The sequence below is a fragment of the Cherax quadricarinatus genome, chromosome 5 (assembly GCF_038502225.1).
Source record: "Cherax quadricarinatus isolate ZL_2023a chromosome 5, ASM3850222v1, whole genome shotgun sequence".
Lineage (NCBI taxonomy): Eukaryota > Metazoa > Arthropoda > Malacostraca > Decapoda > Parastacidae > Cherax > Cherax quadricarinatus.
This window is the reverse complement of record NC_091296.1, coordinates 1,318,316-1,336,776: the sequence shown is the minus strand read 5'-3', so window position 1 is coordinate 1,336,776 and position 18,461 is coordinate 1,318,316. Positions and strand designations below refer to the sequence as shown.

At 43.8% G+C, this 18,461-nt stretch overlaps 1 protein-coding gene across 1 annotated transcript; it reads right to left on the bottom strand.

The window, feature by feature from the left end:
* Positions 1–2,748: 2,748 nt before the first annotated feature.
* Positions 2,749–7,355, bottom strand: LOC138854621 (uncharacterized). Its single transcript, XM_070098818.1, has 3 exons — positions 7,221–7,355; positions 7,062–7,118; positions 2,749–6,810 (listed from the first exon to the last, which is right to left on the bottom strand). Exon 3 carries the CDS (start codon positions 6,593–6,595, stop codon positions 2,831–2,833), a length of 3,765 nt encoding a protein of 1,254 aa, XP_069954919.1. The 5' UTR covers positions 6,596–6,810; positions 7,062–7,118; positions 7,221–7,355; the 3' UTR covers positions 2,749–2,830.
* Between the last annotated feature and the right edge of the window lie 11,106 nt (positions 7,356–18,461).

Genomic DNA, 18,461 nt, shown 5'->3' with positions numbered 1-18,461 from the left:
CCAGGAGGCCTGGTCTCAGACCGGGCCGCGGGGGCGTTGACCCCCGGAACTCTCTCCAGGTAAACACACTGTACACACACACTGTACACACACACTGTACACACACACTATCCTGCACTGTACAGTACTGTACACACACTGTACACACACACTGTACACACACACTGTACACACACACTATCCTGCACTGTACAGTACTGTACACACACACTGTACACACACACTGTACACACACACTGTACACACACACTGTACACACACACTGTACACACACACTATCCTGCACTGTACAGTACTGTACACACACACTGTACACACACACTGTACACACACACTGTACACACACACTATCCTGCACTGTACAGTACTGTACACACACACTGTACACACACACTGTACACACACACTGTACACACACACTATCCTGCACTGTACAGTACTGTACACACACACTGTACACACACACTGTACACACACACTATCCTGCACTGTACAGTACTGTACACACACTGTACACACACACTGTACACACACACTGTACACACACACTGTACACACACACTATCCTGCACTGTACAGTACTGTACACACACACTGTACACACACACTGTACACACACAATGTACACACACACTGTACACACACACTATCCTGCACTGTACAGTACTGTACACACACACTGTACACACACACTGTACACACACACTGTACACACACACTATCCTGCACTGTACAGTACTGTACACACACACTGTACACACACACTGTACACACACACTATCCTGCACTGTACAGTACTGTACACACACACTGTACACACACACTGTACACACACACTATCCTGCACTGTACAGTACTGTACACACACTGTACACACACACTGTACACACACACTGTACACACACACTATCCTGCACTGTACAGTACTGTACACACACACTGTACACACACACTGTACACACACACTGTACACACACTGTACACACACACTATCCTGCACTGTACAGTACTGTACACACACACTGTACACACACACTGTACACACACACTGTACACACACACTATCCTGCACTGTACAGTACTGTACACACACACTGTACACACACACTGTACACACACACTGTACACACACACTATCCTGCACTGTACAGTACTGTACACACACTGTACACACACACTGTACACACACACTGTACACACACACTGTACACACACACTATCCTGCACTGTACAGTACTGTACACACACACTGTACACACACACTGTACACACACAATGTACACACACACTGTACACACACACTATCCTGCACTGTACAGTACTGTACACACACACTGTACACACACACTGTACACACACACTGTACACACACTGTACACACACACTATCCTGCACTGTACAGTACTGTACACACACACTGTACACACACACTGTACACACACACTATCCTGCACTGTACAGTACTGTACACACACACTGTACACACACACTGTACACACACACTATCCTGCACTGTACAGTACTGTACACACACTGTACACACACACTGTACACACACACTGTACACACACACTGTACACACACACTATCCTGCACTGTACAGTACTGTACACACACACTGTACACACACACTGTACACACACAATGTACACACACACTGTACACACACACTATCCTGCACTGTACAGTACTGTACACACACACTGTACACACACACTGTACACACACACTGTACACACACACTGTACACACACACTATCCTGCACTGTACAGTACTGTACACACACACTGTACACACACACTGTACACTGTAGTATAAGTTGGTCGATCTAGAAACACTGCCGGATAATGACCATGGAAAATGAGATAATGAGGGGGTCTGCATAACCTCAGGTGCTGTCAGGGGTACAAGTTTAATATGTTTAATCATCCCCCAAGGGGATAGAGAGACTTATTTCTGTGTAATTACTAAGTATAAGAAGGTAGGTAATGATCACTTCTGACTCCCCAAACTCAATCACTCTGATAGATGGGAGAGGCAGTACAAAGGATTCAGGCGACTGGGTACAAGCTTGCCATCTCCGAGGGAGTCCCCCCCCCCTTCCCGGCCTGCAACTCACTGACGCGACTGTTGCTACTTCACAACACTGCTGGGTTTAAAGAACGCGGTAATGGATGGGTAGCTGGTCCCCGAGGGAACCGGATTCCGGGATAATGACCATGGAAAATAATGTGATAATGGGGGGTCTGTATGACCTTAGGGCTGACAGGGTAGGAGTTTAATATGTTTAATCATCCCCCAAGGGGATAGAGAGTCTTATTCCTAAGCATTACTAAGTAGGAACAGAAGTAGAAAAAAGGATTCAGGTGGGCAGGTGGCAGATTCCAGGATAATGAGTGTGGAAAAGAATGTGATAATGGGGGGGTCTGCATAACCTCAGGGCTGTCAGGGGTACAAGTTTAATATGTTTAATCATCCCCCAAGGGGATAGAGAGACTTATTTCTGTGTAATTACTAAGTATAAGAAGGTAGGTAATGATCACTTCTGACTCCCCAAACTCTATCACTCTGATAGATGGGAGAGGCAGTACAAAGGATTCAGGTGACTGGGTACGACTTAATAATTGGGTGGGGTCTCTGATGGAGTGTTGCAGCCAGCCTGCTTCTTTGGAGGTCATCGAGTGTGATTATCAGCCCTGCCCTCGCTCTCCGGCTACATCGGGGGGGGGGCATCTGTGTGAAAAAAGGATAATAACCTAATTTTTCAAAGGGTGAAAACAAAAAAAGTCTCTCTTAGCAAATATATTTATTAGTTAACATTACATTGTTTTATTCCTCCTCTCCCTCAGAACAGCTAGCTTCTAAGAGCATGAAACTACGAGCAGTGGCGGAAGATCTACCTCTCTCGCGTCGATGCTTGACCCTGGGGAAAAAATCTCTTACGGTTTTTTCTCTTCCCCGCCAAAGATTGCAACTGTCTCTCATCTCTAGTTCCTCTTCTTCTGTACTCCCTTCTTCAGTACTGCTATTAGCTTCTTCGTCTTCCTCCACTTTGTCATCTGTTCTATCTTTAAATAATTTAAACTTTGTTTCTCCGGCATCTGGATGACCATAGGATACAGAGTGATAGGCATCTAAGTAAAAGCGCTTATCATCAAATGAGCTAAGACCTTGTTTCCTAGTGGTGATAGTGGTCATCTGACCTTTTAAATTTCTAATTTGACTATATTGGAAGGTATGTTTAGAACCGTCTTTCAGCACTCTTCTAAAGTTATTATGAGTTAATAATTGTTGTTCAGACTGAGGAACTCCTTTCGCCGCGATAGTGTTGTTATTATCTGCTAGCAGGATGCTATACATTTTGGGTTTAATGCAGACTATTTCTGAAATAAGGCGGTCCCCCACCTCACTTTTAAGTAAGCCTAGAGATCCCTTCCTTGAGTCATTGTAGAGAGGATGATCTGTGGGGAAATTAGATGTGTCTATCCATTTCCTCAATGGTTCCTTACCGATTTCATCAGTAAGGTTTTTGATGCCCTCTAAACAGGCGATGACACTATCGGTATCTGAATAGATTAGTTTTATTTTGTCTTGGTATGTTTTCTTAAGAATCATATACCAAAAATGGTACAGCTTAAATTTGGCAAGTTCTAGTATCTGGTAGCCTATGTAATTAGGGTAAGTGAGTTTTATGGCTGGCGTCCCCGTCGTAACCAATACTTTGTTTTCTGAAAGCTTTATGGCTTTCTTAAATAGTGGCTTACTCACCGCTCGCAAAAATGCTCCTGCTGATGTTATGAGCTTCGTTTTGTTGGCATATTTTGATGGATTAAACAATGTCTTGCCGAATACAGAATTGGTCAACAATTTAAATAATCGCTGACAGTCTTTACTAGTGCTACTATTACGTTGCCTCACGTTCGTTTCAACAAAGCCCGCCAGATATTTTCCTTGTGAGAATTCATATATGCTATGAATTTTCTCAATTTGTAGACCTATCTCCAAGAACAACTGCAATAAAGGCAATGATATTAGGTAGTTTCGTTTGGGGAGATGGTCCCCCACTAATTTAGTATTTTTACGGGGTAGTTTTTGATTACTGATAGCCAATAGCTGTTTGCTGTACTCAGATAGATCATCTAATGTTATCTGTTTGTGATAGAGACATAGTGGTAAGTCATCCGTGTAGCGAGCTAATTCTGGGGCTATTCCTAGAGTGTCTATAAGAAGCCAGTAACCTTTTATAGAGTCTTGAGGATTCTTCTGGAGAAGACCACCATTTGCGAGAAAACTCACCATTTCTGCGGGTGAGAGTTTTCGAATGTTTGCGTAGGGCAGCGCCTCAGTCATGCAAGAACCATAAAGAGAATTAAAATCCCAGTATAGCAAAAATTTACTTACTAAGTTTTTCTCATCAAAATTGGGATTAATGAACTGGTTATTGGCCTGAGCAAACGTCCTAACAGCAGTAGTGAAGCCGCCTCTTATATTAGACTGTATGATGTTATAAAGCTCCTGATCAGTAATTAATTCTAATTCCACTCCACTGGTTTTTAAGAAAGCATCATAGGCAAAGCCGGGGAGAGAAACATAGTGAACAACATCTAGATTATAGATGTTGTATAATAATCTCCTATGCAAGGTGAATATGTCAGCCAGAAGTCCTACATCACAGCTGAGATATACTAGGAGATAGTCTCCTAGAGTTTGACAAGCTGTTTTCTCCCAAACCAGATGAGCATGATCGAATTCTTCTTGGCTAATATGCTTCTTAGACAGAGAACTGTAGAAAGCTCCTTTTGGGGGTAAAGTCTTCTCTTCGAGCCTTTCTGGGGAGCTGCAATATTCATAAGGAAACACTTGTTTGCCGGTTAATAAGCATCCCCAACTTTCGGGGGGTAGATGACTTATCATCGCCTCTGTGAATTTCAAGGGTGATTTTGAAGCTATGTGCGCCTGAGCCAAACTAGCCAAACCAGCGGACAAGAAGGCTAGACTATCCAGGAAACGTAGTGCTCCTATTTCTACCTTTAGGAATTTATATCCCTGTTTCATTAAAACATTGGTTGGGGCTTTAACACTTAGTTCTTTAATTATCAAAGCCATATCATATGATAGGTTATGAATAATAACAGGCAAATATTTACCTGAATTTTTCTGCCTTAAATTGCAATTATTGCAGAGTGCTCCTAAATAATTAGCCTTAGGCATTAGATGGTCATGATGCCTCACCTTTGGTTTGGTAAGAGTAAAGTCCTGATGACAGAAGTTGCACTTCTTCTGTATGGCAAAATGTATATGCTGCTCCCTGGTCATATGAAGTGGATAACAGGGAGTGTTCATCTTTATCCAATCCCATAAAGACGAAAGTCTATCATACATATGATCAATACACTGTACCCCCCGATGGACATATCTATCTATTATAGTGTTATTTCTGTCTATCACTATATAGCCATAAGCTATTGCTACGTGTCTAGCTGTTATTACCCCCTCTGGCTTACGATTATCGAGGTAAGCTTCTAAATCCACAAAGGCAGTATGAGAGGGCAAGTAGCCCTTGTGAGTATTTTTGAATTTACAAACGCTTCCAGCTGGGGGAAAAATCAACTTTTGTTGGTTGTCGCATGAATTGAAATGAGTTTTTAAGTTGCAAATGTCACTATATTCACTTAAACAATTCAAGCAAAAGTGCTTATTGCGTGAATGTTTTCTGGAGAAAATTCTCATATATTTCTGGAAGTGTTTGATTAAAGCTACATGAGTCTTTCCCAACAATAACAGGGGCACTACCAGTGAATATTTATTACTACCCCTACGACATAAAGTAGCATGATAGGTCCCTTCATGAGAAGTTAAGCAATAAATAAATATTGATATTTTGTTGTCAGACTCGAGTTTGTGGATGTCACTCCACTGGACAGGGAGAGTCACTCGCGAGTAATTGACAAATTTCTGAAGGCTATCACATCTAGATAAATATTGTCTGATTTTATACCAGCCCCAGCCAAGCCTACGACAGAAAAAGGCCGCCAGACATTGAATAAAACAGCTATTTTTTACTCCTCTCAGGTTAAATATCTGATTTTTCCCTCGTAAAGATGTGGGATATTCTATATAGTCTCCTAGGTATCCACGCACTCCATTCTTGCATATTACAATATGAAAACCCTTTATATAATCTAGTATGAAGCCTGATCCCTCGCCCGATGAAATTTCAGTTTCTAATCGCGTGCTAAGGTACTCCCTCCATGACCGTAAGAGCCGAGATATATCATCTCGTGTAACTAGTTGCGTGGGAAAAGTTATATAATGCTCACGACTGTCATCCTCTCCCAGTAGCGACTGTCTGCACAAAATAAGGCTCAGTTCGGCATAAATCCTAAGAGCATTTTCATAAAGTGCTCGTCCTGATAGAACAGTGATAAACTGCATAATATGCTGCATAAATATTGTTGCGAAGGACTGAAGAAATAATATGGGGTCGTGTTTATGAGAGCCAGGAATTGAATATTTTATTCGACAGAAGTGATCTTGAAAGCAGTTAGACTGCTGTAAGATATGTGGTTCCTCTGAAATGGAATCGTCTCCCATTTCACTCTCTTCCTCATCTGAACGAAAAAATTTTTTACCTGAAGTGAACCTTCGCTTAGCAGAGGAGGGGGAACCCAAGAAAGAGTAGTAATGATCCTTGGAAGAGGAGCTGTCACTTGTGGCGGCTGGTCTCCATCCACTGGGACCGGCAATCGGCTCAACTTGCTCTTGTGGGAGTGTTACGGTCGAAGATTCATCGGAGGACACACACTGATCTGCATAATATAATTAGAGAAAGTTATTTATTATTATTTTGTTTTAGTGTCATACTAAACTAATTATAACTCGAGCAATCTTTTAAAAAAATGTTACTGTTAAAGTATAAAACTGGGAGAAGCTAAGCAATCTATGGAATATATGCGGTTCTCAAAATGATTTTTATTCTTGTTAGTGAGATACTTTATAAACATATCTTAAAAATGTTTGACTGTTAATAAAAATAATTGATTAAGAAAAGAGCGCTGACCTCTTTCTTCCTGGCCCGCCCCCCGGATCGTCTGCTTGGAGTATTGCCCCGCCCCAACTGTTGGAAAAAAATTATTATTAGCTGAAAGACTTATTTCATTATCTGAAAATAGCAGTTTTAAGAAAACATCAATTCAGAGCAATAACCTGGTAATCTCACCTGTCACGCATCTCCTGCGATGAGCTGTGACATTCGCTACACACACTGATAGCCCGCAGAAACTACAGGGGAATGTGTGGTGAGCTGCATCCTGAGGGTATAATCGCCCGCATAGGTGGCATCTGCGAGCTGGGTGACGAGCCATAGCTGTAAATACACACACACACTCTCATATTCCATAAATTATTTAAATTATAGATAATATTTTAATCTCCCATAGATAGAGAAGTTTTTACCTGCTCTAATCTAAGCTGGTAACTTTCTTGAGTGAGCGGGAAGAGCACCTTTCGCCCTAGACGAAAAGGTGAGCGTATTTATAGCTCACTTTTAGGATAGCGTGCTCATAAGATGCTTAATTTTCCCCAAAGTAGAGGTGCAGTTTTTCACATCAGTCTCTCTCTATTTTCACGAGAATCTTTTAAACAAAAATCCCTGCAAGTCTATATATTATAAATATAATCTAGAAAAGATTTCTTATTGTCAATAAAGTAAGAGGGATAAAATCTGGGAAGAACTCTTTTCCCGAACGAAAAAATAAGAATTTAGACCGGGCAAGTAGGGAGGATTACGTAAATTGCCATAGTCATGTGAATTTCCCATTTGTATAAAGCCGAGGCGAGGGAAAGATTAATTTATAGATTCTGTCCATCGCCAAAACTAAATATTCTTAAAAATAATAATAATAATAATATATTTTTCCCCAAAATAAAAATAAATAAATAGGCATCAGCTGGCAGAAAGTGGCGGAGCCTGCTTCTCTTTGTCTGTGACCTCCATTCTACCCACCACCACCTGGCGTAGGGGTCCCCCGCCCGAGGAAGTGAAACTGCGTAATATCCAGACGACCTTCACTGTCGGTCGGGCTTTTTTTTTTCTATGGTCTTCTGGTGGGAGAAGGACATGCTGCCATTGTTATCTTCATCTCCGGGATAAACTCCCCCCTCCCCTCTGCTTTGAACTAAAAAGAAATGTTCATATATATAAGATGATTCTTCCACAAAAAGGCTCATTTGAGATGGGAAGATGGACAAGGTCTGTACCTTTACAGAGGAAGAGTTGAATATTTTCAGAGAGCCTGCAAGAATACTTGTTGCTGGTTTTAGCGGGGCAGGCAAGAGCAGTCTAGTGGAGCGTTTATGTCAGAAATATGCCGGTTCTTTCGCGAGAATAATCATTTCCAGTCTGGATGATAAAACTCACCCTTTGAAACAAATCACCTCTCTTAGTGAGAAAATCATTTTAGTGAAAGGTCTCATTAACCCGGCGGATTACCAAAATCCCCTTGAGACAGACAATAGCTCTCTGTATATAATTGATGACCTTTTTAATGAAGCAGTTAAGAGTGATATTATAGCTAATATATTTACTAGAGGAAGACACGAGCAAATATCCGTAATTCTCATATCTCAAAATTTATTTCCACAAGGAAAATACGCTCGCACGATCACGCTTAATTGTAGTCAATATATTTTATTAAGACAACGAGATCTGTCTCAGTTGGAATGTCTCGGGCGACAAATTTATGGAAAAAATCTAGCCCCGAAATTTGTTGAGATATATCGTCACGTCACTGCGGATAAATACGGCTATCTTCTGGTTGATTTAACCGCTCCAGAGGAAATTCAATTACGAAGCTTCATTACCGGAGAGGGCAACTGTGAAACTGTATACCGCTGGTAAAAACAAAAATGGCCTTAAATTCACATAAAAAGAAAATTCTAGAAAAAGTATATAGAGACGTCAATAGCCCCGGGGGCTTTACTGGGAATGTTAACAAACTTTTTAGAGCAGCTAGGGAGAAAAACGCCTCTATTACTTATAAAGACGTAGTAGATTATCTCTCTTCTCAGAGGGCCTATACTTTGCATAAATTGCAGCCTCTGCGATTTCCCAGACGGAAAATCATAGCCGCTGCCCCTCGCATTATACTCACCTGCGACTTGGCGGACATGACTTTATTACATTCCCACAATGGCGGCATTAAATATATTTTGTTATGCATAGATGTCTTTTCAAGGTTAATGAAGGCGGTAGGACTAGTCAGAAAAAACTCAAAAAGCGTCTTGTCAGCCTTACGAAATATTATAGAAAGCCCCACCTTCCGTGGAATTTCGAGATTACACACGGACAGAGGGACCGAGTTTTATAATCGTCCTCTTCTGAATTACCTAAAAAAAAAAAATATTAAATTATACAGTACCTTCTCGGACACTAAGGCTGCAATAGCGGAACGAGCTATTCGCACGCTTAAGCATAGAATCTACCGCTATATGACTTTAACAAATTCTTTAAAATATATAGAGGTATTACCAGCCATAGTAGAAACTTACAACTCAACTCCTCACTCCTCTCTCAAGAAAGGTCAAACTCCACAACAAGTGCATTCTCTGAGTCTTCCTCGAGACATTCGTCGGCAGTTTGGGCTAATGTATTTAAATGCCCATCCTCATCAGCCTCGTACTAGTCCACGACTGACTCCTGGAGCGCATGTGCGGATAACTAGCCACCGGGGGATATTTCACAAGAGTTATTGGCCTCAAAACACCGAAGAAATTTTTAAAATCCAATCGGTTGATAATTCGCAAGTAATCCCCACGCACGTGCAAAGAAAATGATAGGATGGATAATGAGAACTTTCAAAACGAGAGATGCCAAGCCCATGATGATCCTTTTCAAATCACTTGTTCTCTTTAGGCTATAATACTGCTGTACATTAACATCTCCATTCAAAGCAGGTGAAATCGCAGATCTAGAGAGTGTACAGAGATCCTTTACTGCACGTATAAGTTCTGTCAAGCACCTTAACTACTGGGAACGCTTGGAAGCACTTGACTTGTACTCGTTGGAATGCAGGAGGGAGAGATATATCATAATCTACACTTGGAAAATCTTGGAAGGAATGGTCCCAAATCTGCACACAGAAATCACTCCCTACGAAAGTAAAAGACTGGGCAGGCGATGCAAAATGTCCCCAATAAAAAGTAGGGGTGCCATTGGTACACTAAGGGAAAACACCATAAGTGTCCAAGGCCCAAAACTGTTTAACAGCCTCCCATCAAGCATTAGGGGAATTGCCAATAAACCCCTGGCTGCCTTCAAGAGAGAGCTGGACAGATACCTAAAGTCAGTGCCGGATTAGCCGGGCTGTGGCTCGTACGTTGGACTGCGTGCGGCCAGCAGTAACAGCCTAGTTGATCAGGCCCTGATCCATCGGGAGGCCTGGTCATGGACCGGGCCGCGGGGGCGTTGATCCCCGGAATAACCTCCAGGTAACCTCCAGTTAAAGTAGTGAGAGGGTGAGTAGTGTGGAGTGGTGGGTAGAGTAATGAGAGGTGAAGTTGAGGTCACCAGTAACCTCACATTACCTACCTCCGCATACCTCACTCGTACTGCCTCGCCTACCTACTAACTCCCTCCTCTTACCCCCATATTCCCCTAATCATTGCCCCCCTACATGACATGGTGTCTAAGCGGTGGTGGTTCTTATTATTTTTATAGTAGGAACCAGTCCCATGTGCCTTATTTTTGACTGCTCGGTTATACTTGTTATGCTACCATTTGCTAACACTTTTTTTTCTCTTGTGTGTGTAAAGTTAAAGTGAATATCAGTGTGATATTATAATCCTAGTGACCTTAACTGACCTTGTTTTTTTTGAAGGTGGGTCTGAGTAACTGTGTGGTTGTATTTGGTGGAGTTGGTTGTTGGTTTGAGATAAATGGTGGAGAATATCAGTATTTGGGTGAGACTTTTGAGGGAAGCAATTACTGGCCGAAACTGAATATTTACAGAGGAATGAGAAGTCACCCAGCCCACCTTGGAAGACTAGCCCACAACTGTCACCCACTGAAGAGATGCCTATGATTATTACCCACCTGATGTGCCAAGTCACCCAGCTGATGTGCCCCAGTAGATGTATTGCTGCCTTGGTCTGTCATCCATTGTAGTGGGTGTCTGTCTGCGTCACCCAGCCTCTGTGACCATCACCCGCGGACCGCCAGTTACCCGCAGTTGCCAGGGATGGGTGACCGTACCTGCTGTTGATGACCTGAAGTGACCTCACCTCACCTCGAGCAACTGACCATAGCCTGCTACTGCTGATATCAGCTGCTGTGATGGTGTCTGCTATGCTGTGGCCGTGCTGTGATGCTGTCTGCTATGCTGTGGCCATGCTGTGATGCTGTCTGCTATGCTGTGTCCGTGCTGTGATGCTGTCTATGCTGTGGCCATGCTGTGATGCTGTCTGCTATGCTGTGGCCATGCTGTGATGCTGTCTGCTATGCTGTGTCCGTGCTGTGATGCTATCTGCTATGCTGTGGCCGTGCTGTGATGTTGTCTGCTATGCTGTGGCCGTGCTGTGATGCTGTCTGCTATGCTGTGGCCATGCTGTGATGCTGTCTGCTATGCTGTGTCCGTGCTGTGATGCTGTCTGCTATGCTGTGGCCGTGCTGTGATGTTGTCTGCTATGCTGTGGCCGTGCTGTGATGCTGTCTGCTATGCTGTGGCCGTGCTGTGATGCTGTCTGCTATGCTGTGGCCGTGCTGTGATGCTGTCTGCTATGCTGTGGCCGTGCTGTGATACTGTCTGCTATGCTGTGGCCGTGCTGTGATGCTGTCTGCTATGCTGTTGCCGTGCTGTGATGCTGTCTGCTATGCTGTGGCCGTGCTGTGATGCTGTCTGCTATGCTGTGGCCGTGCTGTGATGCTGTCTGCTATGCTGTGGCCGTGCTGTGATGCTGTCTGCTATGCTGTGGCCGTGCTGTGATGCTGTCTGCTATGCTGTGTCCGTGCTGTGATGCTGTCTGCTATGCTGTGGCCGTACTGTGATGCTGTCTGCTATGCTGGGACCGTGCCGGGATGCTGAGATGTTGGGACAGTGCTGTGATGCAGTAGCCGTGCTGCGATGCTGTCTGCTATACTGTGTCCGTACTGTGGTGCTGTGTGCTGCTGTGATACGGCCGTGCTGTGATGTTGAGATGCTGCGGCCGTGCTGTGATGTTGAGATGCTGCGGCCGTGCTGTGATGATGGATATGCTGTGGCCGTGCTGTGATGCTGCGATGCTGCCAGCTCAAGAGGAGGAGATGGCGGTGATGCTGCAGTGGTGTATGAGGGATTCTGGCTGGTGTGCCAGGATAAGAGAGTCTACTATGAAGGAGTTGCCATCCTCGGAGATGTGGAAGGACGCGAGCCGCGGAGATGGACTCCAGCTGCTGGGACCAGCCTGCTTTCAAGGGCGGTATGGAGGTGTGTCCTGCCTTGCTGGTCGACCTGTGCGACCGGTATGCGGGGATGCCCTGCCAGCCATGAGAGACAATTAAGAGTGTGAGATGTCCCCAGCGTACTTTGACTTACCAGAAGTGTTAGTGTTACCTGTTTGAAATAAGGTGACCTTGAAAACGGTCCAGTGATTATGAGAGGGTGAGTAGTGTGGAGTGGTGGGTAGAGGTGAAGTTGTAGTCACCAGTGACCTCACATTACCTACCGACCTCCTCACTCATCCCTCCTAGCCAATCCCCTACCTACTCCCTGCCAACTGACTCCCTTACTCCCATATCCCCCTAATCATTACCACCCTACATGACAGTATCACATTTGCCATTTTCCACTTATCTGGCACCATGCCAGTTTGTATTGATATGTTGAAAAGATAAGAACATAAGAACATAAGAACGAAGGAACACTGCAGCAGGCCTACTGGCCCATGCGAGGCAGGTCCAAGTCTCCTACCGGCTTAAGCCAATGCACCCAACCTAGTCAGGTCAGGTCACCTTGACTTAAGGGAGGAACACGGCAACCGTCCTGGTAGCACAAGCTAATCAGGTCCAACTCACACCCACCCACACCCACTCAGGGCAAGGGGATTTGTTAGGTTTTAATTTATCTATTTGCCTAAGGACCATGCCACTTGTGACCCTAATCGTGCACAGTTTATTATCGTCCTGTTCTACATAATTTATCATTTCTGGAATATCACTGGTATCCTGTGTAAAAACTGAGAGGAAGTATGTGTTAAAACTTCTACACATTTCCTTATCACTGTCAGTGAGCTGACTCGAGGAACTTTTGAGTGGGCCTATCTTGTCCCTGATCTTACTTCTGTATACCTGAAAGAATCCTTTTGGGTTAGTTTTCGATTCTCTTGCAACTTTAACCTCATAATCTCTTTTTGCTTTTCTAAGTCCCTTTTTTATTTCTCTCTTTAACTGAATATATCGATTTCTTAATTGCTCCTCTCCTCATTTGATTTGCCTATATATGCCTCTCTTTTGACCAATCAGATATTTTAATCTATTGTTCATCCATTTAGGATCATTTTTGTTTGATCTGATTTCCCTATTTGGAACATAATTTGACTGAGCAGCTAGAACTATGCCCTGGAAAGCGTCATATCAGCAACCATCACCACCTACCTGACCCTTAGTCAGGTCATTCCAGTTCAGCCCACCTAAGTAATTTTTCAGCCCTATGAAATCAGCCAAGCGAAAGTCAGGGACAGAGACTTGATTGCCATTATTAGGGGAATTCCATGATATATTAAAACTGAGTGATTTGTGATCACTTTCCCCAAGCTCATCATTAACCTCAAGATTATTAATTAGTGTTTCCCTACTGGCAAGAACCAAGTCAAGGAGGTTATTTCCCCTAGTTGGCTCTGTCACAAACTGTTTTAAAAAAAATCCTGGATCGTATCAAGAAAGTCACCTGACTCTAAATTTCCTGTCAAATTGCAATTAATCTTAGCTCATCTGTCTTATTTCTTACACTCCTGCTATTAGTATAGTAAACCTTAAGGGAGCAAGTCCCTTGCTGCCCTCTGCTTTCCCCCTTTGTTTGCTGACCTGATCTATTGTCTTTATTTATAACTTCATGCTGAATGCCTTTTATACATTTACTGTTTCCAACCCTAGTGTTGCAACCTGCTTGTTTCCCACACACACCCATACCTCTATCTTCTATCAGTTTAAAATCATAGGCATTTCACCAATGGCCTTCTCAATTGAGTTTGCAAGTGCTACCACCCCAGCCCCAGAGAGATGTACCCCATGCCACACACACACTGTACACATGTACAGGACTGTACACACACACTATACTGTACTGTACAGTACTGTATACACACACTATACTGTACTGTACAGTACTGTACTCACACACTATACTGTACTGTACAAAACTGTACACACACACTGTACACACAACACTATATACTGTGCACACACACACTGTACTATACTGTCACACACTGTACTACACTGTACACACATTATACACACACTGTACTGTACTGTACTGTACATATAACACACACTGTACAGTACAGTAGTACTGTACACACACTGTACTGTACTGTACTGTACGTATAACACACACTGTACATTACAGTAGTACTGTACTGTACGTACACACATTGTACTGTACTATACGTACACACACTGTACAGCACTGTACTGTACATACATTAACACACACACACAGTGTAGTGGGTCACAGGCGCCAGGCTCCGAGAATCTTAGTGCTTTTAGGGCGTGTTTTAGCAGCTAGAAGCAACCAGTGTTAGTGACAACGTCAGTGAACAACCCTACAAGTGATAACCAGTGTATTAGCAAACATAAATAAAGTGAAGGCGAGAGAAAGCCTGAAATTATACAACAAAATTTCAAAGCGCCAGTCGTTGAGGCCTAGTTGGCACCTGTTGCCACATTGTTACACATATACAAAGTACAAATCGAGTGACTAAAGAGAAAAGACCAAATAGAATTAAGAGAGGCATAAAGTGATAACCAGTGTATTAGCAAACATAAATAAAGTGAAGGCGAGAGAAAGCCTGAAATTATACAACAAAACAACAATTATACAACAAAATTTCAAAGCACCAGTCGTTGAGGCCTAGTTGGCACCTGTTGCCACATTGTTACACATATACAAAGTACAAATCGAGTGACTAAAGAGAAAAGACCAAATAGAATTAAGAGAGGGTGGCTAACGACAAAATGTGATGTAGCACACAGAGTGAACAAGCTAGCCAGAAAGGGGATATATATATATATATACATACATATACATAAATATATATAAGCAGAGGTGGTGGCAGCAGTAGGCCTGAGGGAGTAGCGCCGCCATAACAGGCTGGGTGTCATCACAAATAAGTAGTGTACTTACCCAAAGTGAAGTGTAAATTATAAAAGTAGCAGTATACAAGTGATAAGTGTGGTAAATGAGGACTCAAAAGGGCAACGAGATAAGTATAGCGAAGAAGCCAGCGGCGGAAGGGCGAGGTGCACGAGTCATCGTACAGCAAGCATCGTACAGCGAGCATCGTACATCAGGCATCTGGATGGACGTCCCCTCTGACCAGTAACGTACAAATCACCTGTTTGTGGTTGGGGGAAGTCTGAGTGATAGAGCCGGCCCAGCGGTCACTGGTAACTCGATATCTAAACCCTGCTCCAGAGCGATTATCATACACACAACACCTAGCAGTAGTAGGAAGATAAACTTTGTAGGAGTAAGGATTAAGCAGGAGGATTAAGTCGTGGCTAATGGGACTACAGCTCTGACAACAGTTTCGAGAGATAATGGTCTAGGACACAAAGACAGTACAATCTGAGAAGCAAGTACTGGGTACACATGTAACTACTTTCAGTGTTAATGGTATCTCATTAGTATTACGGATACACAGAAGTGAATTGTATTTCTGGGACATATAAACAACTGACGTGCTCACACACACACACACGCGCACATACACATACACACTCGGGGCCAGGAGCTGGGTCTCGACCCCTGGAACCACAACTAGGTGAGTACACACAGCTGATCCTTGGAATTTGACCGCCTCCCCCACAGACCTCTTACCTTTCCCCTCCCTCGCGTTTCTCCCTCTCAATACCCTCTTTCCCTCCTTTCTCCCTCTCTCTTTCTCTCCCTCTCCCTCTCTTTCTCCCTCTCTCTACCCTTTCTCTCCCCCTTGGTCTTATCCCTCACCCCCATACTCTCTCCTCTCTCTCCCTCTTTCTACCCTTTCTCTCTCCTCTCTCTCCCTCTTTCTACCCTTTCTCTCTCTCCCCCACACCCTCTCCCTCCTCTACACATGTAGTAAAAGGTAGTACATAACTGGGTGAAAGAATGACTTGTTAACACACGCTAGTATTATAATTATTAGAACTACTCTCAGGGTTAGTGGTATCTCATTAGTATTACGGATACACAGAAGTGAATTGTATTTCTGGGACATATAAACAACTGACGTGCTCACACACACACACACGCGTGCACACACATACACACTCGGGGCCAGGAGCTGGGTCTCGACCCCGAAACCACAACTAGGTGAGTACACACAGCTGATCCTTGGAATTTGACTGCCTCCCCCACAGACCTCTTACCTTTTCCCTCCCTCGCGTTTCTCTCTCTCACAGCCTTCTTCCCTCCTTTCTCCCTCTCTCTCTCTTTCTCTCCCTCTCCCTCTCCCTCTCTTTCTCCCTCTCTCGACCCTTTCTCCCCCCCCTCACATTTCTCCCCCTTGGTCTTATCCCTCACCCCCATACTCTCTCCTCTCTCTCCCTCTTTCTACCCTTTCTCTCTCCCTCTTTCTACCCTCTCTCTCTCTCCCCCACACCCTCCTCTAGCCTTCTGTCTGTGGTAATAAGAAGTAAAAAAAAAAAAAAAAAAAAAAAAAAAAAAAAAAAAAAAAAAAAAAAAAAAAAAAAAAAAAAAATGGGTGGCCTTAGAGGACGGAAACCCAGAGATCTGGTGGACGAACCAGGGAGGAAAGACTGGGAGCTAGAGCTCCAAAAAAGGGAGGAAGAGTGGGGAAGGAAGATAGTAGAGCTTGGTAAGAAAATGGAGGAGTGGATAGCTGAAGAGTGCAGGAAGTGGGAAGTACAGGTCTTAGCAGCAGAAGCTAGGATACAGTGCTTAGAAGAGAAACTGCAAAGCCTGAAACAGATTAGAGAGACAAATGACAATTCAGGTGTGACATCAGGAAATTCAAAGTCAGGCGCAGACAAGGGGATGGTAAGCAACAACGGAGACATGCCGAGCATGAAGGCCCTATCAGACCCACGTGGGGCCAGGGAAAAGACGACGAGCACACTAAGATCAAACGACAGGTCCGAAAACAATGAAGGTATGCTATATGCAGAGATTCTAACAGCCAACTGCAGTAGCAAGGGACAGCTGGTCAGGAAAGACAGTCCACTGAGAATAGAAGTTTCAGATATGACAGGGACTGAAGGCAAGAACATGTCAATGGAAGGAAATAAAATGCCTCAGAGGACGCAGATGGAGACTCAGTGGGAGGAGGAAAGGGCGAGGTCAGTTTTTGTGTACGGGCTCCAAGAAGCCAAGGGGGCCAACTTTGAAGAAATAAAACAGGAGGAGAAAAAAATGATTGAAGGCATCATGAAAACAATAGGGGAGGGCAATATGACCCAGGTGACAAATTTTCAGAGAATTGGGTGGTTTGCGAGTGGAAGGATACGGCCTGTCAGAGTAACTTTCAAGGAAGAAACAGTTCGAACCAGGATTCTGCAAGAGAAAGCAAGACTGAGGGACAAAGAGGGGTACCAGAGAGTATACCTCGACCGCGACAGAACACAAGAAGAAAGGACTACACTGAAAGAGAGGGTACAGAGATGCAAGGAGGAACGAGAAGCAATGAAAATGAGCAGGACCCAGACACAGGAGGAAGGGCAAACACATCCCACAGAATCTCCCACCAAAAGACTCCACCCGCGACATTCCCAACGCAACTGAGCAACCTATACTACAACCCACTCACTGTTCCCTCTGCCACCAATCCCCATATCACAAACCTCACCCCAACAGCTGTCCCTTATGGGCATTCTGACCCCACCCCCATCAACACAAACCCCACCTACACCACAGCCCCAAATAGGCCCCCACCAAGGCTCTCGCTCCCCCAACCCCAATATTCTTGCATGACCACAATGATAGAAAAGAAACTAAAGGTTTGGTACACAAACGCGGATGGAATAATGAATAAACATGAGGAGTGGAATGAAAGAATCAGTGAAAAATCCCCAGACATCATAGCAGTCACAGAAACAAAACTCGCTGAGACAATAACAGACACAATCTTCCCAACAGGATATCAGATCCTGAGGAAAGATAGAAGGAGTAGAGGGGGAGGAGGGGTTGCACTGCTCATAAAACACCGATGGGGATTTGAGGAAATGGAAGGCATGGACATGATTGGAGAAAGAGACTACATTGTAGGT